Source organism: Anguilla anguilla, chromosome 2 (genome assembly GCF_013347855.1).
Source record: "Anguilla anguilla isolate fAngAng1 chromosome 2, fAngAng1.pri, whole genome shotgun sequence".
Lineage (NCBI taxonomy): Eukaryota > Metazoa > Chordata > Actinopteri > Anguilliformes > Anguillidae > Anguilla > Anguilla anguilla.
In genome coordinates, this window is record NC_049202.1 from 2078054 (window position 1) to 2102176 (window position 24123).

The 24123-nt window shown below is 43.9% G+C and overlaps 1 protein-coding gene across 3 annotated transcripts in view; it reads left to right on the forward strand.

The window, feature by feature from the left end:
• LOC118221866 (VPS10 domain-containing receptor SorCS1) overlaps positions 1 to 22036 on the forward strand; it is a 140405-nt gene extending 118369 nt beyond the window's left edge. For 2 of the 3 annotated variants that reach the window (XM_035407282.1, XM_035407283.1), the window contains exons 14-27: positions 42 to 149; positions 3058 to 3175; positions 3576 to 3709; positions 6031 to 6144; positions 8017 to 8188; positions 8576 to 8762; positions 9358 to 9491; positions 10304 to 10427; positions 10916 to 11028; positions 12110 to 12244; positions 15013 to 15112; positions 15709 to 15814; positions 16583 to 16740; positions 18328 to 22036. In XM_035407282.1, the coding sequence (XP_035263173.1) occupies positions 42 to 149; positions 3058 to 3175; positions 3576 to 3709; positions 6031 to 6144; positions 8017 to 8188; positions 8576 to 8762; positions 9358 to 9491; positions 10304 to 10427; positions 10916 to 11028; positions 12110 to 12244; positions 15013 to 15112; positions 15709 to 15814; positions 16583 to 16740; positions 18328 to 18392 (1768 nt within the window). In that variant the 3' untranslated portion in view covers positions 18393 to 22036. The remainder of the gene's footprint in view (positions 1 to 41; positions 150 to 3057; positions 3176 to 3575; positions 3710 to 6030; positions 6145 to 8016; positions 8189 to 8575; positions 8763 to 9357; positions 9492 to 10303; positions 10428 to 10915; positions 11029 to 12109; positions 12245 to 15012; positions 15113 to 15708; positions 15815 to 16582; positions 16741 to 18327) is intronic. The other variant, XR_004764192.1, reaches the window with a different exon arrangement.
• Positions 22037 to 24123: the final 2087 nt, after the last annotated feature.

The following is a 24123-nucleotide window of genomic DNA, read 5'->3' on the forward strand; positions in this document are numbered from 1 at the left end:
GAGTGAGCTGCTCTGTAATCCCTTGGCTCCCTGTCCTGCAGGCTCAGCTTTGATGAAGGGCGTCAGTGGAGTAAGTACAGTTTCACCTCCACCCCCCTCTTCGTGGACGGAGTTCTGGGGGAGCCGGGGGAAGAAACGCTCATTATGACGTGAGTGAAGTTCATTCACCCTTTGTAGGTTTCCTGGAAGGTTTTTTTTATCCCCAGAATTCTAAGTCAGTGTTCTAGAACTCCTTTGATTTCAGTTCCCAGCAGTGATTGTGACATCAGCATTAGAATGTTCAGTTAAGAACATTCTAATCACATAATCACACACTTGTGACCTCACACCTTAAAGGGTTAAAGCTTCACACAGGTGAAATGTGAGCTAAGGTCTCATTTCTCTTCCTGTACTGCATGACTGTGTGACAGCAACGTGCTCATTCGCATGTGACAGCGTGTACATGCAATTTTATTTATTTAGTTTGGATCTGAAAAATATTACTGTATGTGTAGACTGTGTTGACATAAGAGCTCATGACAGAATGAACATGCAGCAGCATAGAAAAAAAAGTCTCTCAGGGTTCGCTGGAATAAAAACGCACCCACAGAGACCCAAGAATATGTCTCAATTCAGTGTGAGGATGGCAGTGATTTATATTTTAATGCTGGTGGTTGGGCACTGCAACCTGTATTCTGTCATCTATTTTCAACTATGCCATTTACTACCTTGAGTATGGTCTGGCTATTAACCGTTTAGACTGATGTAGCAGTTATTTCTTAAAATGTGAACTGTTTATTTATTGCATCTGTATGAAACACTTTCTAATTATGGTTTAACTAACAGTTAACATGCTCAATTACACTGCGTCAGGCTTGGAGTCAATATTATATTTCAGTCCAGTCAATTCAGGATTAATTAGTGAACTGGAAAAATGCCCAAAATGCCAATAGGTTTATTTATTTATTTATTTATTTATTTATTTTGGTTAATTGGGTCTTAATTCATATCCTCTGAATTGAGTTTAAAGGGAATTTACCCCTAAAATTATTGTGGTTTTCTTCTCTAGTTGAAGCTCTTTGGTCCTCCCTACTGGTCTCTTCCCTGTCAACCTGAAAATGATGTGGTACAAAATGAAATGAGAATGCTAAGTGCTTTCAAATAAAACTTCTCAGTTTAATTTTTGAAGAATGTGCGCATGTTTTTTTAAAGAGGTTTTTTTTGGGGTCTGAACAATATACTGTATGTCCTCTCAGTACTAAATACTGCAAAATGCATGTGAGAGTGTCTGTGTGTTTAGTGTGTGTGTAAGGGGGGTAAAAGCTTCTGTTGACTATTTTCCTTCTGCTAATAAAAAAAACGAGCTTCTGGAGCTCGTAGATCAAAACAGGCTCTGGGAGCCTTCTGATCAGTGGAGATCAGCGCTGCAGTTTACGCCTGTGACCGTATCAGGAGCGGTTTTGAAAACCACAGTGAAAGGTGCTCATGAATCAGCATCGGATGGAGAAAGGAAATTCTTGGAAAGTAATTTATTATCCTTATTATAAGGATTTGCATGTGATCTAAGAAGCCCGTTCCTGTGCACACAAAGAAAACGCGTGTACACATGCAGCATTTGACACATCATTAACTCGTGGAATTGGACCGACGAACCAAAATAATTATTGTTCAACGCCGCGCTGATTCTTCAAACTGCTGAATCGTTTGGTTTAACAGAAAGGGGCTCAATGCTGAGTTCACTGTTATCTTTGTGGCACACTGAATTTCTGTCAGTACTTGGATGATTCCATTCTTCGCCAGCAGAGGGCGCAAGCTTCAAAAAATATGCTCTGCATCCTCGCTGCATTGAAGTATAATTGCCTCATAGATCCACAGTCATTGCAGGTTGTGGCTGGCCAGGCCAGATTGCTTATTACACTCTTTGAACTGAATGTGCACAGCGCTTCCCCCCTTTTTCCCAAATAAATGCTCTGTGGCCAAAACAAGTCGGGCAAATTATTTCCATTCCCTTTTTCGCGAGAGGAAGCGATTGCTCTCAGAGGGGAAAACTCTGCATACAAATTGGAGGTCTGGCCGCCCCGACGGTGTCCTTTGCCAAGACCCCAGCTTAACTTCCTCTATGTGATGCGGTGTGATCACCGTGTGTGTTCTGCCAAAGCGTGTCTGTGCCGTGACTTACTGCTCAACGTCCAAACACTGACGAGAATCATACTTTTAAAGCCGTACCAATTGCAATTATGGTGCAATTATGTATATGGCCAGAGTGTTTGTGTGTGTGTGTGTGTGTGTATATATATATATATATCTGTTGAATCTGTGGGGATAAACCTGTCAGCATTAGGTGGAATAGGGAATAGTAAATGGTGCATTGAGACAGGACAGGATGTGGCCATTTGAATCAGATTAATTTGTGCTGCAGTCACACTGTCAATATTCAACACTGCCCACACCAAGCAAACTAATCACAGATTGTGGAGCGCGGGATTGTTCTGGCGGCGGCGTCGAGCCGTAAATCACCGCTCGGGACGATGACAAACGCTCTTCTGTCGGGAAATCGCACGAGCTAACGAGAGCGCTTGTGAAAAAGGGACGGCTGGCGTGCGTCTTCATCAGACAGGAGGAAGTTCCTGCAGCGGGTTCGCCTGTCTAATGAAGGCCTCGATCAGCAGCAGCCTTCTCTCGCCTCTGAGCGGCCATGTTTGTGTGAGTGACACGCGCTCAGTCCCACACTGGCGCCCATTTCTGCTCCTTTGACGTCTGCTGAGAAAGAGGACTGGCGAAATTGCAGGGTGTAATTTCGAGTGACGATCGGTGCGCGACTTTGAAAGCAGAAGATGACTGTTTTATCGAGATCTGAGTTACAGCATCAAAGGCTGGAAAAGGCTATTAAAGTTGTTTCATCGAAGGGATTAGACCGTTAATTGTATACATTTCTTCATTTTTTATTTATATTTATTCTGATTTGTATGTTTATTGTCTGGTACTTGTTGGATTTATTTCAAGCTAAGAATAATTTGGACATCATGCAATGTATTTTTTTAATCGTAATTTTTATTTGTGTATTTATTTTTTCCACAGAATCTTTGGCCATTTCAGTCATCGGTCCGAGTGGCAACTGGTCAAAATTGACTTCAGGTCCATTTTCAACAGAAGATGCATGGAGGGGGATTACCAGACGTGGCACCTGCACGATCGGGTGGGGGCTGTTTTTAACCCCTCCCCCTGCGATGTTGCTCATTGAACAGTTATTGAATGATAATAACGTCATAATTCATGGCCCCCAATGCCACACTAAAGCACATGACACACTGCTGGCTTTCCGGCTGCATGTGCCAGATTGACCCCGCCCACAGTGGACTCCTCCCCTTTCTCACCAACGCTGTACCCAATTACACATCGGCTCGTGAGGCTCCAGACTCCGCCCACAACGGACTCCTCCCCTCCCTTAGTAACGCTGTACCTAATTACACGTGTGCAGCTCTTATGAAGAAGCATTTGTAGAAAGCATTACTTCAAATTGTTTATGATGCTACGTATGCGCCTAAATTGGCGGAGATGACGCTTTCTAAATAAATGTCTTTGACGTGTGATTGCAGGGTGAGCCTTGCATCATGGGAGTTAAGAGGATCTACAAGAAACTCAAGCCCATCGCCAGATGCGTCATGGGCAAGGACAGCTCGGTGGCCATTACGTCAGAGCCGTGCGAATGCACCGAGTCCGACTTTGAGTGGTGAGCTCGCCGGCGGACGGTGTGTTTCGGGTACAGAGACCAGTTCTGGTGATGCGTTGTGAAGGATCTTTCTGTTTGACACTTCGTCCGCGTCCACCACCTCAGCTAAGGTTATGAAGGGACATTACATTACATTACATTTATTTGGCAGACGCTTTTATCCGACGTACAAAAAGACGTTGGGACGGGGTGCTATTTCAAGCACGCTGCTGCATGTCCTGAGTCCTCTTCACTCCCGCTGTTCCTTTGTGAGTTAAACATGGAAGCACAACTGACAAAAGTCTGACCGCTTTGCAGTCGAGCTCTCAAAAACAAACATACGAGTGGAATAAAGATTTTTAATTGATACCGAGCTCCGCCCAGACCTTCAGAAAAAGGTGAATTCAGGGGCACCTGGAAGGAGACCGTTGAATTAGTGTCAGAAAACGGTGTCCTGATAAAGGAACAGTCTGGGGCGAACGGTTGGAAAAGCAGAATATGCTGGGAAGTGCAGACATCCCAGACTGTATTATGACAGAGCTCTCCCCCGGAAAGTGTGCGGGGGAAGGGAAGGTGCGGCTAATCCCACAGAGGAATAAAGATGGATTTCTCTGCTGTAGCCGTGTTAACTGTTGCAAATGTGATTCGAAAGCGTTTGTATTCAGGTAGCAGTATATATATATATGTATAATAACAGAGGCCAGGCGCGGATTTCCGCTAACTGAATTGCTCACCAAATAGTAACAATTGGACAACCATTAAACCATCGCTGTGCAGTGGAAAAATGAATGAATAAATAAAAAAATAGGAAGATCACCGTCATGGATATGTTCACCGTCATGCTCCCTCTCAGAAGTCCTGGGATTTTTGTGGATCCACTTAGAGGCTGTGTTTGCTAAATAAACCAGTCAGCTGCATAACTCTGCGATCTTTCCATTGCTGCCATAGTTTTTCCTGTAAGTGTATTCTCTGAAAACTCTTTTCTGCAATCATTTCTTCCACATTTTTCACATTAATAGAATTATTGATGCCATGTATGAAGATCCTCAAATATGTGTTCCCATAAGTATGTGGCTATTTAGAAAGTGACTTATATTAGTAATAAATCTGCTTTTTAATAGCTTTCATTAAAAACCACTGCACTGCTGCGCATACATATGCATGCACTAGTAATTGGTGTAATTTGTTCCCATCATTTCAAGAAAAGTACAGCTTTATTGCTTTTTAATTTTAGTACAAACAACTCCGGTTGCTTTCTGTGGGTGTCCTCACGATACTGTAATGCTGTATAATATTTGTGTGTGTGTGTGTGTGCGCGTGCGCGTGCGTGTGCGTGTGTGTGTGTGTGTTAACCCAGTGTATTTTGTTCCTTTAAGATATTCTGTTCAGCGGTCTTCTTCCAACACCTGTCCAGATTGAAAGCCGGAACCTTTAAAAGACGGCTTCGTAGAATATCACAACTCAAAGCTGTCCTGGACCAGCGCTGCTTTTTTATAATTGACACGCATCAGGATTTGTGAAAATATCAGACTCATCAATCTCTGTCGTTCAGCGCACTAGCAGTGATGTCACAGTCAGCGGCTGGATTATGAATGTAATTGGCTCTAAGGCCCGGATTAGGATGAAGCCTAGCTTCTCGCCGCTATGATGTACAAAACATCTCATCAGCATCGACTCATCCGAGCAATTAAAGCTTTTATGCTGTGCCTGTCGTTAGCTGCTCCACTGTAGAGCTCTAGCGTGTCCAGGTTTAAGGTAGAAGAAGCTACTGTATGGCAAACATGGCATTAGCCTGAGTAAAGTCTATTATTTAAAGCTACATGATGCATATCAACTGGAACTGGGGGGGTTGCATTGACGGCTTATGATTGTGTTATGAATGGAGCTCGAGTCGGGGGGAGGGGGGTGGGTGGGGGGCGGTTTATAATACTGTAACGTGGTGTCAGCTGGCTTACTGTAATGCATTTGATTGAAACATTACTGTGATCGCATTTTACTCACTAGGTAATGTTTATGTGCCTTTTTTCTCCACTGTAAGACATAGTAAAAAGTGAAAGAATGAAATATGAGGAATATTTAGTAAAAAATAATTGTTCTCATATTTGGCTACTTGGTGGTTAACTCCCTGTAATGGCTTTTAGAAAACACATATTGGCCTGCAGAAGATCTGTACAGTATACTCACAAATACGGAAACACGCCTGCTGCTTTGGATACAAAAGTTTTTTCCGCAAACCAATGTGGATGAAATTATTATTATTTTTTTTACATTTATTTATTTTGTCCTTAAATATATTCCTCATGATGTGAGCTTTGTTCCTCGTCTCTGTCCGATCGTTTCAGTGATTACGGGTACGAGAGACAGAGAGATGGCAAATGCGCTCCAGCCTTCTGGTTTGCTCCGTCCTCCATGTCGAGAAGCTGCACCATCGGAAACAGCTTCCTCAACAGCACGGGGTAAGTGCACAGTTTAGGTCAGGGGCGGGCAATTCTGGTCCTTCAAAGGCCGGTGTGTGTGTAGGTTTGTGTTTCCATGGGTTATCCTGGCTAAGTGAGCTAACTGGCTGTACTGTACACATCAACACTGTGGGGCGACATAGCTCAGGAGGTAAGACCGATTGTCTGGCAGTCGGAGGGTTGCTGGTTCAAACCCCGCCCTGGGCGTGTCGAAGTGTCCTTGAGCAAGACACCTAACCCCTAACTGCTCTGGCGAATGAGAGGCATCAATTGTAAAGCGCTTTGGATAAAAGCGCTATATAAATGCAGTCCATTTACCGTTTACCAACACTGGTTCACTCGTAGATTAGATCACTGTAAAGCTTCTCATGCTGGGGCACAAGAACAGTCTTCGGCTGTCACTCACGCGCTTATCGAGAAATGTAGTTAAAATGTCTGATGCATGAAAACCAGGAACTGACATGGCCCTCTTTGTCCACATCTGGTTTAAATTATGTTGATAGTAATGCTGTAATGAGTATGACTCTCATTCACTGACTGTTCAAGGTATTGTGCAAACATCGTTCCTTCAATGGTCTAATTAACCACTAAGCTAGTTAGCTTAGCTCTTAGCTAATTAAGTCACTAAGAAGTTGGCATGAAAACCAGGAACTGACATGGCCCTCTTTGTCCACATCTGGTTTAAATTATGTTGATAGTAACGCTGTAATGAGTATGACTCTCATTCACTGACTGTTCAAGGTATTGTGCAAACATCGTTCCTTCAATGGTCAATGAGTTCCCATCATTTATGACTGTGAATAACAATCTTTATGACAAAATTGTATTACTTTAATAAGTACCCTAAATATTAAGGTATAGTTTGATATTAAACCTTAAGAATATCTGTTACTGAATAAGAGGCTTTTGTTTCTTTATAGGTTTTCTTTCTTCACTTTCTTGTATTTCTTGCTGTGTTCATCTGCTGGAAGTGAATTTTTAAAATAAAAACTCAAAGGTTAATGCTTCACATGCCATTGCATTGTGCTTTTCAGCAATGAACCGGTATCATTATACCGAGAGCAATTTGTAGTTTTGATTACCCCCAGCTGATGTCTCTGAAGTGCGGCTCCGTGGATTGACGGAGTAATTTCACCTCGTTAACTTCACAGGCGCTTGACTGCCAGCAGTTTGCATTGTAATTTACCTGATATTTCTTAATGCATGTTTTTTTTTTTGTTTTGTTTTGTTTTTGTTAAATCCTGTTATGGTTGTATTTTTAAAAATCTATTTACTGTACGACGGAGAAGAAAGAAGAAGGTGATGCCGTACACAGCATTCATGTTAAGTGTGGTTTGTTTTTCTTTGTGTGTGTGTGCGCGCGCGTGTGGGGGTGTGCGCGTGTGTTGCTGTGCGTGAATTTGTGCGTGTGTGTGTGTTGTGGGGGGGTGTGTTTATGGGCATGTTTTTCGTGTGTGTGTGTTTACGTGTTTTGCATGTATGGGTGTGTGTGTATGGGCGTGTTTTGCGCTTGTGTGTGGGCGTGTGTGTGTGCGTATGAGCATGTTTTGCCTACCTGCGCACGTGTGTGTGTGCATGTTTTGCGTGCGTTTGTGTGTGTGTGTGTGTGTGTGTGTGTTTCTGTGTATGGCCGTGTTTTGCATGCGTGTGTGTATGTGTGTGTGTGTGTGTTTTGCATGCGTGTGTGTGTGTGTGTGTGCATGTTTTGCGTGCGTTTGTGTGTGTGTGTTTCTGTGTATGGCCGTGTTTTGCATGTGTGTGTGTGTGTGTGTTTTGCATGCGTGTGTGTGTGGGTGTATGTGTGTGTGTGTGTGTGTGTTTTGCATGCGTGGGTATCTGTGTGTGTGTGTGGCCGTGTTTTGCGTGCATTAGGTACAGGAAGGTTGTGTCCAATAACTGCACGGCGGGAGTGATGGAGGAGTACACCGCCAGGAAGCAGCCGTGCCCCAACCGAGCTCCTCGCGGCCTCCACCTCGTCACCAGCGAGGGGAGACTGACAGCCACGCTGGGCAGCAACGTCACCTTCCTGCTCTTCCTGGAGGAGGTGACGGTTTGACGTTTAGGAGATCGGACACGTTAGACAGGACTCAGGCCGCCCTGGACAGCCCGGAGCACGTGTTCCAGTCACAGCTACACTCTGGCCATTACAGGAAGCTATTACCCGCCTGAATAACAGTCATTTTCTCCTGGGGCAGAGGTCCTCCGTGAGCCTGCCAGTGTTGCTGGAGCACTGTAGTTCTATTTGCTCTCTTATTATGAATTTTAGGTAGGATTCATTAGCAGAATACGATGATCGTCGTTTCATTTTACTTTTGTAAACGTGTGAATATGTATGCGAGAGGTTGCGTTAAGCAGTTATCCTCAGTGGTCGTTGAAAACACGCTCGTGCCCCTCTCCGCTCTGTGTCCAGTGCAAGCGTTTCCGTTTCCAGGGCGACGGCTCACGCACGAGCATCACGGTGGATTTCGGAGACGGCAACGCGGTGACGTACTCCAACGTGAGCTCGATCGAGGACGGGATCCGGCACGTCTACAAAAGCGTGGGGATCTACAAGGTGTCCGCCACGGGGGAGAACAGCCTGGGGTCCGACAGCGTGGTGCTCTACCTGCACGTCACCTGTGAGTCCCGCCTCCCGTCCCGTCACCTGTGAGCCCCGCCTCCCATCACCTCACCTGTGAGTCCCGCCTCCCATCACCTCACCTGTGAGTCCTGCCTCCCATCACCTCACCTGTGAGCCCCGCCTCCCATCACCTCACCTGTGAGCCCCGCCTCCCATCACCTCACCTGTGAGCCCCGCCTCCCATCACCTCACCTGTGAGTCCCGCCTCCCATCACCTCACCTGTGAGCCCCGCCTCCCATCACCTCACCTGTGAGCCCCGCCTCCCATCACCTCACCTGTGAGCCCCGCCTCCCATCACCTCACCTGTGAGCCCCGCCTCCCATCACCTCACCTGTGAGCCCCGCCTGCCATCAGACGAGGTGAACTGGCCGCCCCGTGTGAATTTGAGGGTGACAGACATACGCATAATGGCTTATCGATCAGGGATGTCGAGCCGGGCCAATCAGTCCAGCTGATGTGGAAGTGAGGTCCAGATCGCTCTTTCAGGACCAGGGATGAAAAGCAACACAGATGCTAATACAGGTACCAAATAAAAAATAAAATGATTATTTTTTCAATTATTTTTTATTTTTGCCTGTGTTGTTGTGAGCAGGTCCGCTGGAACACGTTCATCTCTCCGTCCCCTTTGTGGCGGTGAAGAATAAAGAAGTCAACCTCACCGCCGTCCTGTGGCCGAGCCAGGTGGGCACAGTCACCTACATCTGGTGGTTCGGAAACAACTCTGAGGTTTGTCAATGCGCTCGCTTTTTTATTAATTTTTTTCTTGGAATCTAACTGCAGCCGACTTCCTTTTATAATAATATATATAATATTACATTACATTACAGGCATTTAGCAGACGCTCTTATCCAGAGCGACTTACACAACATAGCATTTTACATTGTATCCATTTATACAGCTGGATATATACTGAAGCAATTACGGTTAAATACCTTGCTCAAGGGTACAACGGCAGTGTCCTTACCTGGGAATCGAACCTGCAACCTTTCGGTTACAAGCCCAGTTCCTTACCCACTGTGCTACACTCCGTCCAATATATATATATATATTTCTACAAGGTGCTTCCTACATACTGTTCTCAATTTGGCTTTTGCTGAAATACATTTAAATTTAAATTTAATTTAAAAAAAGGATTTGTAAGAAGTTGTATTCCTTTGTTGATTTTGTTGCTCAAATTGAAGTACTTTTTAGATAGAACATATACAACTTAATGTACAAACACTGATTTCATTCTTGAAGTTCTGGTGATGGAAGTTCTGGCTAACCCGCCTGTCTGACTGGTGTAAATAAACACCCGGCTAACGCTAACCCGGCTGTCTGACTGGTGTAAATAAACACCCGGCTAACGCTAACCCAGCTGTCTGGCTGGTGTAAATATAGGCTAGGCTAACGCTAACCCGGCTGTCTGGCTGGTGTAAATAAAGGCCATGCTAATGCTAACTGTCTGAGTTGTGTAAATAAAGGTCCGTTTACCCCGGCGGTCCCTTGGGCCCTGCTCTCTCTCTCTCTCTCTCTCTCTCCTCTGTTGGGTTCCCCAGCCGGTGATCACGCTGGAGGGCAGCGTGGCGTTCACCTTCTCCCGGGAGGGCGTCAGCACCGTCACCGTGCAGGTCTCCGCCGGCAGCGCCATCTTGCAGGACCGGAAGACGGTGGCCGTCCACGGTGAGCGCCGCGGTCTCCCGAAGGCCCGCTCTGCCAAAACATTTCACTCGTTTTTCCCCGAGAAGCTCCAGAATTCAGTCACACGTAGCACGCTGTGCTTATCCTCATCTGCAGAAGAGTTGGGTCCTCTGAAGAGTTCATTTAATTTATTTCTGAGTTCTGAGTGTTGGGTATCTTGGGTTGGGTGTGTGTAAATATGTGTTGCGCAGACTGTCATAATGTTGCCCACACACCCACAGTTTACTCTGTATTGTAAGTATTTAGAATAAAAGAAAGATGATAATGCGATGAGCTTTAGGCAATGTGTTGTCCCTGGAGAATATGAACGTGTCAGGTCTAGTCATAAACACATACTGTATACATACATAAACAGACACATTCACACATACTGTATATACATACATAAACACGCATGCATTCACACACACGCCCGTGTGGAAAGGGGCAGTTTGATTTTTACGATTTCTTTCCATTTTTATTTTATGAAGAATATTTCAGGTCGCATCTTTTGGCTTTTTCCTCAAATTTGGACGAGCACAATCCGGATGTGACTGAGTGGAGATTGGACGTTAGCAGAGTGATCAAGAGCTCCATGATCCACGTGAGTCGCAGTGAAAAAGTCGCACAAACCCTTTTCACCACAGACACTTTTCACCACTGACCCCTTTCACCACTGACCCTTTTCACCACTGACCCTTTTCACCACTGACCCCTTTCACCACTGACCCTTTTCACCACTGACCCCTTTCACCACTGACCCTTTTCACCACTGACCCCTTTCACCACTGACCCTTTTCACCACTGACCCTTTTCACCACTGACCCCTTTCACCACTGACCCTTTTCACCACTGACCCCTTTCACCACAGACCCCTTTCACCACTGACCCTTTTCACCACTGACCCCTTTCACCACTGACCCTTTTCACGGTGTTCCTGAGCAGTCCCCACACCAGATCGAGCTGCTTCTGCTACCTCCATCTCTCTTTTCTTTTCCTTCTCTTACATAAAATGTGAAAGTGAAGCTACTGTGTTGGCCTACTCTCATTGACCTTTGCTCTTCTCTGAGATGAATGAATGGTGGCTATAGCGGACGGGGGTGGGGGTGGTGGTTGTGTTGGGGGGTGGTCGCTGTACACTTTGTTTTGCGCAAGGTTTGCCATATTGGATTCCATAGAAATTTGGCATCATTCATTTCAGGGTCATGTTTGCAGTGCAACAAGGACACACATAGACAAGGAAAAATAAATCTTTCCAGAAGAATAACACTCTGATGTGCTCGCTTTATTTATTTTGCAGTAGTGCGAAGCAGAACAGACTTTGGGAGACTTTAAAGATCCACTTTTGTGAAATGTTGGGAAAATAGCCAGGATTACATGGACATAATCAAGGTTTTAATCCAACAGTTAACACTATTGGAGTAGATTGAACATCTCGCAGATAAAATATCCTAATAGCCAATGACAGCAATTGTCTGCTGATGTGTTTTCTTCTTTTTTGTCAATAGTATTGAGTATTGCATCACGAACAAACCACGAATTTAATGTATCCGAAAAGGATGAAACTTTTTTTTTCCCCCTAGTGTAGAAGCATGTAGAATGTTCAATATACACATACTGATATGACATAATATCATGTTTCTCGGTGTGTAAAACGATGTTCCCGTTCCTCCTTCCTAACCCAGGCCACGGGGGTCAGGGAAGACCAGCTTCTGGTCACCGTGCTCCCCGGGTTGCCGACGGCAGCAGAGTTCTTCCTCCTGCCGGATAAGGAGTTACCCGAGGGGAAGCCGGACGGCACGATGACACATTTAGATCAGGTAAAAAAATGGCCTTGTTAGTGTGGAGCACCACTCCCCCCCCCCCCTCAGCTGAGCGCCAAACAGGAAGTGGAGTTATATTTGCTTGATTAATGTGGGTGTGTCTCTTAGCTTCATTACTGCGCTTGCGGTAAGCGCAGGTGTTTGAGCTCGTGTAGTTTTATCAGGAGTTCCTGGGGAACAGAAAGGTCATCGCTGTGGTAATGCAGATAAATATATCTGTTTGAGTTCGGTGCTCAGCTGTGCAACACACTGTACAAGTTTAGCGTAGGTAGCATTTGTCATTATCCCTGGAATACGTCCTGGCTTTTGTCTTAAATTAGGAACAAAAAAAAAATCTTTTCTTATGCTTTCAATCTTATCTGGAAACAAAGATCTTTTTTTTGTAGAGGTTTTGTGTAATGCCTTACATAGCAGTCAATGCCCAAACACACACACACACACACACACACGTAGGATTGGTGTGTGAAGTCAATGTGTTTATTTTTGTTTTACTTTATTTTGTTATTGGTGTTTGGCTGGGAAGAGCAATGAGTTGGTGTGGAATTCATAAACAAAGAAAATGAAAAACAATTAGAGTGGAATTACATTCTGTATTCAGTTCTTTATTACTGTAGGTAATATGCACCATGTTTGTGTGTGACAGTATACTTACCTAGCTGCTTTATTTACCTCTAGTACCTGTATCATTTGCTGGTAATAGGATGATATAGTTTGAACAAAAAAGGAAAAGACAGAGCTGTTTCCATCTTTTCTCCACTAGATGTCAATGTTTGATCGTCTTCATTTTTTCTTTTTAAATTTATTTATTTATTTTCAGGTGGCAGTGGTTTCAGGCTTCCATCGATGCGAGAATCATTTCATGATCTATGAAATTAAGTGATGAAATATTTAGATTTACCATAAGATTGAGGAAAACACGCCTCACTAACAACACTGCTCGTGTCATTGCCTTTAATATTCAACAAACTTGACCCAAGACATGTTTGTCATTTCCGATTTTCATTTCCATTCTAATGGAACATTTCTGTAAAATATTTTAGCTCTGGAGATTTATCAAATCTGTGAGTGTTTTTCATATACTTTTTTGAATATTACACACACGACGCACATACCTGCACGTCTGTTCGCACACACACACATGCGCTGACACACGCGCACGCAAACACACACCATACCTTCCACTATATACACAAACACCCATTTCAAAAATTTCTCTTTATTTCCTACTATTATACTTTTGAGACATTTAAAGGCATTAGAGACAAAAGGGAAGCCATGAATGATTTCTTCAGCTGTAAAGCGCTCCTGGGTTAATGTGCGTTTAGTAAGCCAGGCTCCAACGCTCGCTTGGCATTACGGAATTTCTGTGCAGTTGGGAACTTCCTGTGCGTGAAGGAAGCGAGAGGCTGTTGGAGATCCAGTAGATTTCCCTGCCTGCTGGATTGCTTGTGATCACCTCTCACACGAGCCTTGCAATAAATCTTCATTCAAGGCCGGGCGAACGCGGGAGTGTAATGTGTCCGCAACTTATTAAAATGCATAATAGATTTACTGACCCCCCCCCCCCAACGCCCCCCCCCCCCCTCCCCACGCACAGTAAGAAGAAGAAGAAAAAAAAAAGTAATTATTCATGGAATGGTCTAATTTTAACCGGTGAGGAATATAAAAGAAAATGAAGGGCTGAAGAAATCACTCATATCACAATTAATTTGCCAAATGAGGCGGACGGAATTAACGGAGCGCAGCCACGGAATGAAATGAATTCCGCTGAGGCGTTTGTTTGGCGGCATCGCGGGCCGCGGTCTCGCCGCGCTCCTCGCGTCTGGGGTGGGGGCAAGAGCCGCCCCGATCGATTATAACACCGCAGAACAAAAATAAAGCTACAAACTTTTTAATTTCTTTCTCCCCCCCACAGTATGATTTGTGTCTGTAAACAGAGCACGCATTAGCCTTCGGTATTAGCCAGCTGGAGGCTACAAATATATAGAGATGGTTTAAGGTGACATTGGTGTAATTTCATGGCTTCATATTCCCCCTTTTGTCAGATTATGGCAATAGGGTTGATGTACAGCTGAAAAACCCTGCACTCCAAGCAGTAGGATACACGTCCCTGAGACATCCGCAATCAAACATGAATGGCATGAAAGGAGGACACTGCAGTTGTGCTGCGAGTGTGTGAGGATTTCCGAACGCGTCCACCTGAATAAGGTTGAGCGCAGCTGCCCTTCGGTTGAGTTACGCACGCAGGTTACGAGAACAGGTTATCGTTCGGACCTACCCAGGGCAAATGCGAGAAGAAAATTAGCCTTGGAGTTATCTTTGGTACAGTAAACTTGGATGCGCTAATAATATTAGCGTTGAAGATTAAGCACTAAGTTATTGATTGTAAATACCGAGCACTTTGAAATTGTAAAGCTCGCTATTATGTGCTCCTGTTTGAAGACCTCAGATTTAACCTTTAATCGCTAAAGTGACGGGGGAAAAAATATCCTAATACAGAGAATTTATTCACCGGCAATAATGAACCAATAACATTAAATGACTGCCTCGTTGTGCCCATGTTCCATTCCCCCATAAGCAGGCCTGTGTTTCGCGGGACACCTGTGCCTGCTGGTGTAATTGACCTTGTCTCTGAATAAAAAAATAATTTTTTTTTTTTTTTTAAAAAGGAAGGTAAACTCTCAAGTGTGTTATGGCGGACATTTAAAATATTTATGGAAGCGAGGTGTGTGCTCTGAACAGGCGATGCATTAATCTCTCTCCAGCTCTCTGAAGTGCTGCTCAGCGCCCTTAATCAGAACCTTGTGCAGTTCACGCTTCGGCCTGGGGTTCGAGTCACCGTCTACGCTGCGCATTTGTCAGCGGGTAAGTAACGGGCCCTGTGTGCTACCTCAGGCCTAATGGGGACAAGTGACACATTCGTCTTTTCGCTCGACGCCTAAATGGGAAATCTGGACGTGCGGCGATGATAATGATGACAATTAAGGTACACTCAGAGAAAGAGAGGTCTTCTTTATGAAGAAAAAAAAATGCAATAAAACCTTTTTTTTAAAAGATTTTAATGATTCGGTTTGAATCAAAATAGATCAATATCTATGGACAGAACAGTGTTTAAATAGGGGGCATCTGTCCCCAAAGAAATCATGTGTCAAAAATGACCGTAAGACTGCTTTTCATGCTTAACTGGCAAAGGGAGACTGCAGTCCTCTGAGTTACCAGAGGTGTCACTGTTGCACAATTGAAACACTCGGTCCCTGTATGATGGTGCGGCCAGTATGTCTCTCCACGTGACTTTAGGACAAAGTCGGTTCTAGCACGGTCAGAGCTAGTTTCTTGACTGCTGGGAGCATCATCACACCAGGGACTAGCACTAGCCACTATAGCAAACAGGCAATTTCCTTTACATCACAATGCGCCACATTCATGATTCACACTTTGTTTGTGTTTTCTCTTCTCCACAGCGCCCCTGGTGGACATTAGTGAAAATCACAGTGGCTCTGCGATGCTCATGCTGTTGTCTGTGGTCGTTGTGGGTTTAGCGATCTTTGTCATCTATAAATTCAAAAGGTACAGTAATCTTCTGGCATATTTTCACAGTGATTTAATTAAAACAGTAACATTACATTCAAAAGTGTCAATTAAAGTCTGATCACGAAGTGTGGGAAGTGTAGTTGCTTATGTACTGGTGTATATTAATATTTAGACATTTGTTATATGAAATTGCGGTCAAAGCTTTTTTTTTTCTTGCTTATTTTTAATTGCAACGATCTGCAAGTCTGCAAGATGAAACTGAAGATGATATTCAGCTCTGAAAGCTGGAGTCGGGGGTTGGGGGGGGGTGGGGAGGGAGAGAAGGCGAAGCTTGCGCGTCAGAATTCTCTGCAAATGTGAAACGCCAGTCAGAATCCAGACAGTATCAATATTTAGCCCTTTGAGAGTGTTCCGTTTGACCTTTCTCAGATTTTAAACGAGGGCTCTCCGCACAGGTGCGGCCCTACAGGAGAAGGGCAGGCGGGGTCGTATGGATTAGAGGGGAGACAGAGAGCGAGCTCAGCAGACCCTGCATACGTTCTCCCCCCCGCTCCCTCTGGGGCTCCACCGTTAACTTCCCTGGATTAAGATGTTTCTGACATCTGGCTGCGCTGCAAACCAACGCGCTTTCATATTTGCTTGCGGTGGAAGAGGGTCTTCGGCATATTAATGAGTACTAATGAGTTCCCCCCCCCCCCACCGTTTGCGCTGTGCTGTGTGTGCGCGCCCCTCGACCCGCTCCACGCCCAGCTATTTACCTCGCCTTTCCCTGTGTCTCTGTTTCATTGTGAATCTTTCCTCAAGGAAGATCCCAGGCCTCAATGTCTATGCGCAAATGCAGAACGAAAAAGAGCAAGAAATGATGAGTCCAGTGAGCCCCGCCGAGGACGCTCCGGACCCGCGGAGGGATTTGCCGGCTTCTCCGGAGCTTCTGGACACAACGTTGGACACACAGGCTACAGGTACGGCGTCCACGGCCCCGAACGGGGCCCAGCAGGCGCTCCCATTCAGACCCACTTACACAGGTGACAATTGTGCATTTAAAAGGTGAAATACGTTTATTATACAGGTGACAGTGCAGATGCTGTCATTCAGATCAACTTTACACAGGTGACATTTGTGCATTTAAAAGGTGAAATACGTTTGTTATACAGGTGACAGTGCAGATGCTGTCATTCAGATCAACTTTACACAGGTGACATTTTCACATATAAAAGGTGATTATAGAGAGGAAAGACGGGAGCCCGCACTCTTAATGAACGAGATGTAAATTATAAATGTCTACGCAACAAAATCATTTTCGTTGTATGTTATTCCTATTTGGACAAAGAGACAGACATGTTTCGGCCTAAGCCGTCCTCAGTGTCTTTTTTTTCACATATAAAAGGTGAAATACGTTTATTATACAGGTGACAGTGCAGTTTAGCAGATGCTGTCATTCAGATCAACTTTACACAGGTGACGTTTTGACATTTGATACACTCACACAGGCGAATAACCTGACCCCGTTGATTATGGGTCTGAGGGCAGTGCCCCAACTGAGAATCGATCCCGCAACCTCTCATGTGTACGCTATGCTCAGTTCCCTGACCATTAGACTATACTATGTATTACTCTCCAGTACTTTCAGGATTTCATTCCTCCAGAATATTCTCCATAGGACATACAGGTGATACGCTGGAATACAGTTTGAGTGACAGTGTAGACATGAAACTGTTGCTTGTAGCTGGATGATTTGAATCCCAGTCATGAGAATCATCGTAAAAGCCCTGTGCAATAACGTTAATATTTTATTTAAGTGTGATTTTCAAAGATTTTAAAGATTATATTTTTTTATCCTGTAAGCAGCCAGGTTGTTATGCTGACTGCTACTGGAGGAGCTGTGGTATTGGTCATTTGGGAACTGTGTTTCTGGCATATCTAGATTTGCTTTTTAACCATAGAATCTAACCATAGAACCATTTAAACATAGAGCGGTCGTGGTTTGACTTAAATTGGACTGTCGATCGGAAGTTAACTTGAAGCAAATATCCAAGCGTAATGGACACACTGTGTCCGTTCAACAACTCTCATTTTTAGAAAATAACATACTTTACTTCAAAAGCACATTTTATTGTTTCTCTGTTTATACATGTTAGATAAATGTGTGTTTATGTCTTTATTCTGTGGCTTAATGAACGCTTTAGCTGCAAGAAAAATGTGCTAGCATGGGGTCTTTGATCTGTTCCTCTAAATATTAATTTACAAAATGGTGGAATATGTGCGCCTAGTGCATTACCTTTGTTAAGGCTGGCTCAAACTAATGACCCTCATAAATAATATGGGAGGGGAGTATTGCTGTTTTAATTGCACTAGCCTCTGAACAGTGATGCCAATGTGGATTGAGAGTCGGCAAACTTTCAGCGTGATGCAGTGACACAGAGTCCAGGATTTTAATCCCCGCGTGTTTCCCACAAAATGGCAGTGATTACCAAGTACGCTTTCTTTCTCCTTTCTTTTTTTCCTTCTTCTTTTGTCTCTTTCTCCTTTTTTCTCCTGTCTCCTGTTAGGTTGCGTTAAACCTCACACGAATATCACATTTTCCACGGAACTCCCCACGTACGTCAGCGTTTAAACTCCGGAACCCGAACAGTCGACCCAGTCGCGTTTTGGACTTTAGACCATTCAGACACAAAGGTTTTTAGCTTTATACCTGTGCATGTTGGACACTGCTGACACAAACCGTGCTCTGTGCATACCAGAATAAACTGTGTACAGGTTTTTTTTATATGTCTCTGTAATAAATACAAACATTTTGATTACATTTATTTATATAAAATACGATACATATGATACTACTTTAGGGGGAAATACCTGCATGTAAACAATAACCATGTGGTTTGCTAAAATGGCTTTTTACATCATTTTGCTTTATTTTAATGCTAACAAGAGTGATACATTATTTATTCATGAGGATATATTTAATTTTTAAAAATTCATATTTTTTGTAAATCATGAATGTGACGTATGTATGAGTTTTAACATAAACTAAACTGAAATATTATATTTGAATGAGAGATTGGCGAATGAAACAGAGATATTTTGGTCTGTAGTTTCTCGGCAAAAAAGATATTGCACAATGCATAATTCAGTTCTTTGGTTTGTTTTCACATTTCTGTGACTATTTAAAAAATGGATTTGTAACAATGCACACAATATTAGACGCAGGGTTAGTTGTTATCGGTTTGATGTAATTTTCTTTCCATTATGATGTATTCTTCTGTCTGCAAAAAAAACCCCATATATTTATGATAAACACTTTGAAAACTGTATATAATATAATTGTATACTGTAGCCACTACTCTTGAAGAGGTATGACTAGATGAAACCATTCAAGAACTAAAAACAACCGTGTGATAGGGTTGGGGCGTTATCCGGCGAAACCGTAATACTGTGGCATACAATACCGATGGTGTTTTTTCAACGCCGTCCAGTCCGTTAATGCACCATTTTTAGAGTGCATGTATTGAACTAGCATTCCTTAAAAACAGCATCTCGTCCTGAAGCACTGCCACCCTTTTTCAGAAGTTACGCAGCGATACCGGTGGCACCGGTGGGGGAAACTGTGTAGTGATCCTGCTGCAGATTGGACCGTTGTAAAAGAGACACGACTGTGGCTTAAGATTTGGTTGCCAAAATAAGTGACGGCCCCATCGTGGCAGTACGCGGCCTTGTGCCACATTATGAAGGGAACCCCTGATATTTCGATGAGGTCGTCTGTAGTGGTGATGACCGAAGGAAGGCCAGGTGACGATTCGTAGTGCTCGTGCTCATGAGCTCATTGCCTGCATTTCCCGCCTTTTTGTTGTGCGCTCCTCAAGGATACAGGGCCTTCTACGGTTTAGTGCAAATATTCAATTTCACATCTCAGAGCAATGTCGTTTTATTTTATTTTTTCGTACATTGAGAATTCATATCCATACCCCCCCCCCCCCCAAAGTTGAGGGAGTTCCTGTGGGAAAAGTAGTGGTTTCAGAAAAAGCCTGAAATGGTGGCCAAAAAAAATCTCCCCGATGGGAGGAAATCTTGGGAGGAACCCGGCGATGGAGGGGAAGCCCATCCTCCACTGGCCGGCCAGGTGTAAAATAGCGGTAGAATGGAATGTAACCGAAATGTAATAAGGGATCTATCACAGCAAATAAAATGGGTTGAGTAGGTTAATACGCTGCAGCTGCAATATGCAACATGTGCCAATCGAGGGGTCAAATCAGTCCACTAGCTAAAAAGATGATTTCACTAGGGAGCTATTTGGATGTATTTTGTTATAGCTATGTAAAAAAAAAAACTGTAAAACTTGGAGTGGATTTGTACTCATGGCTGTGTGTGCCAGAGGATACACAGGAACGGGAATCTTTGCCACAGAGGGGTGTGATGGGTGTGTGTGTGTGTGCCAACATAAAATAACCGATGGGCCACATTTTGTCCGAAAACCCGGCTGTACCCCTGCAGGAGGGAACCTTCCTACGGAATGTTTAGGATATCGTAGGCGTACGTGAGCGCTGTGAACTATAAGCAGCTGGTAGAACTACAAACGTAGCAAACGTATCGACATGCCAGCGTTTTTCAGCTGTCACTAATGAAATGGTGATACTGGGCTATTTTTCAGTGAAGGTATGACGGTGTGAAAATCTGGATACCGCCCAACCCTACTGGATAACTGTATATTACTTTGTTTTTTTCAGCCATGTATATGTATAGTTACATTTAAATGTTTTAATGTCGATTTAATTTTAATATGTTCTTTGTAAAGGCATTTGTAAAGATATTTTTCTCGGCCAACATTAATTTTATTTTTCTATTTTTTATTCATTTATTTTTTTTAAATTTACCTCCCCCCTGCTTGTAGTATTCTTTTGACAACAGGTAAACCACAAGACTTTGAAAGGTCATGGAGGAATCCTTGTTTATCTACCTTCAAAAATCTGTTCCCTATGAGTGTTTTGTTATTATTTTATTCCCAGAACTGTATGATTGATTCAGACAACAAATTTGAAATAATTCATTTGAGTCATAGCTGACACCAAGCATAGTTTGGTTCCCATAATGTACAGTACTGCTCAACCCTTATCTATGAACTCTGTACTTTCCACACACATTTCAAGAAAAATATCATTATTAAACTCCGTCTGATAACTGGCACAACACATTTTCATTCATCCTGAAGAGTTCAATGTGTCGAGGTTGAATGTAGACCGTTTCTTATAAACCATAGAATCAAATGTATAGAGGTCTGTGTGCATGTTTTAAAATGGACCTTTTTTTATTATCAGTGTTTTTCCTCTTCTCCCACGGCGCGCCGTGACCTGGCTTTGTCCTGATTTGCGGAGGTATTTGTTAGGGGCCAAGAATCGGCTTTCAGATGGTGTGTGGCATCAGGGTCAGTGCTGCGGGGATTTCATTGACCCTTGACTCACAGGATCCGGAGTAGTCGTTTTTTCTGAAAACACGTCCTTCGTAGCGGCCCTCAGAAGACGCGCCATCCTGAAGAAGCGCGGCAGTACACATCGGCCCAGTCGCTGCTGTTCCATCAAAACACGGCAGAAAGGAAAATGTACACAGTTGGAGAGGGAAAAAAAAATGTGATTCCTGATTTGATTTTTTTTCCACAGGCATATTGAAGACACTTAAACTTTTCTTTTCCCTTATTGTCAGAAAATGACAATAAAACAGAAGACAGATTTACTGTGCAAAGGTTACAGATATGGCTTATGCCATCTGTTTTCTTTGGGGATGAGAGTTGTGAACTCCAGCTGGCATATTGTGTGCTTTATGCGCCGTTTGTCTTTCCTTATGGTAAATATCAATGGCAAAATATCAGAATTTAGTTCCAAAAGAATTTAATACAAAATATTACGGCTTGGCAGAGGTACGTGTCCTCTTGCCGTTGAATTGGAAATGAAATAGACACTGAACCCTTTATAGTACTACTTCAAAGAGATTCTGTGGCCAAGGAGTAACGCAAAAAGATCATTGGTTAAAACGCATCACGTGACCGAAGCGAAGTTAAGCATACAGATGTGAGCCGGTCCGAGCCATCCATCCCACCACCCTGGTTAGTGAGCTTATTTTTGTAGAGGACAAAGTTTTATTACTGTAAAGCTTTTATATAAAAACGAATTTTAGATGTGTAGTCTTTTGTTGAAATACAACTCTGTTCCATGTGCAGTTGTTTCCGTTTCTTGCATTTGCAATCATATTTATTAAATGGAACAAACGGTTGCTGTGTTTTGACTTTCTTGCAGCGTTGGAAATGAAATTAACTGGAGTTGTCCTGAAGGTACCGCAGAAAAAAAGGATAGTTGTTTTTACAGCGCTGAAGATTTAGGGCCTCTCTATTCATGTCTATTGTACCTTCCGTTGTGATTTGCAGGTGATTTTACGTGTTTTCTTCATATCTCTATCCACACAAAGTTACAAAAATCTGATCTCGATCAACCCGTTTAATCAGGCAAAATGAACACTGTTCCCCAATTGTCTCTGATGCCGGAGGAAATTCACCTTGTTTGCATATATGGGGGAAAAAAGTGTGAAAAAGTGATGTACGAAACCTTTTTGACCTTACTTTCAAAATGGATGCCGGCAAGTTTTACTTTTGTCAGATGAATAAGTAATGCCCATAAATTATTCATAGAAAAGAAAAGCTAAACCACAGCGCGCCAATGACTGAATCTCTCAAAAATAAGGAGTGCTGGGCCAGAGCTAATCAGGTCCTATTAAACACCTTATAAATAATGTTAGTAATAACCTCCCTTTGACACAGTGCTTTAAACTTCTGAAGTGCATTTTATTTTCCTCCAAGGGAAACCGTTGCTTGCCTGAAGCAAGTTCGAGGCTGAGTTGCACTGAACCTGGCTGTTACTCTGACGTCCACATCGATTCAGACATCCACGTCGGTGTGTCTGCTTTGTGTGTTTCAGCTGTCTGATCTGTCAGGACAGGTCGACCACCTTTAAAACAAAAATTAAAAAAAAAGAAATTTTAAAAGATGACTTCTTGGGAGGATTCTTAACTTTCATCATATACTTAAACGCCTTTAAGCATCTTTGTCTGTTGTCCCCGTTTGATCATCTTGGCAGTGAGAGGATGCGTTATGCTAATGCCTGGTTGAGCCCGTCAGCTTGCGGTGGGTGGGAGGGTGGGCGAAAAGCACGTCTCCTGCAGTCAGAATCCTAAATTTGCGACAGGTAGGGAAGGGCAAAGGCGCGGGGTTGTGGGTGGGGGGGGGGGGGTGGGGCGGCAGCAGAAGGAAGAGATATTAGCGATGCGGGGGGATGCAGCTGTGAAATTATTGAGTCTTTAATCTTTCCCCGAGCGCCGACGTGTGAAGGGTTTGCGAAAGGGTCCGGGGGGGCCGGAGATTACGGGAGGCCAGCGCAGAGAGGAACGGCTCAAACGAGACCTCAGAGGACCGCGCGGAGCCCAGGAGACCGCTCAGGGTCCCGAACGGGAAAACATCAAATAAAATAATGGCCGCGGATTCGGTCGAATTGCTCTACAGAAGGCACTCAAGTTCCTGATGTTGTCTTACGCACGATGCATAGAATTACTGTCTTCTCAATGGTTATTTTTGATATCGCTTTATTCGCGAGCGTGGTGTCACTTAAATCGCTTATGACAAACTGTGTGAGGCGGCGAACATTTCCCCAAAACTAAATAAAAAATATTTTAAAAAAATACAAGACAAGCAGGTAGGAAAGGTTGTGCCTTCATGAGGAGTTTGAAGCAAAGTCACTGGAGAGAGGAATTGTGGGAATGTGGCTCTACGTTGACCTGTGCCACTGTTCGTCTACGGCATTACGAGGAAGTGACATCATCAGCACAGACCGCCAAGTCCCGACATCCTGGATTGCGAACGGCGAGGGCGTGGGGGGATCTCGAGCCGCAGCGCGGGGGGAGACCACTAGGGGGCGCCACCGTGACTCGCGCCGCAGTGCGAGGACGAGCGGCATGCGAAATTGAACGTCGCCCAGAAGGGGAAATGTCATTTTCCTCTCGTTAGCCGGTACTCTGAGACTAATTGCGGTTATTAAATGCTCTATTCGATTAGTAATCTCCAGGGGACGGTGCCTTTGGTCGTACCCTTGCGGATCTGCAGGCCGGACCCGTGATGTGTGCACCTAAAGGGTTTCGTCCTAAATAAGGCTGCCGATTGATTCCAAGCTTTGTGAGCAGTTTCAAAAGAGGTATTACCATACTGCTGACTGTAATTCTTTGCAAATGAAGTCATTTTCTGATCTTTTTCCCCCCTATCCTTTCTGCTGTGCATTTTGAATGAATACCACACACACTCTTATGCTCTTTTCTTT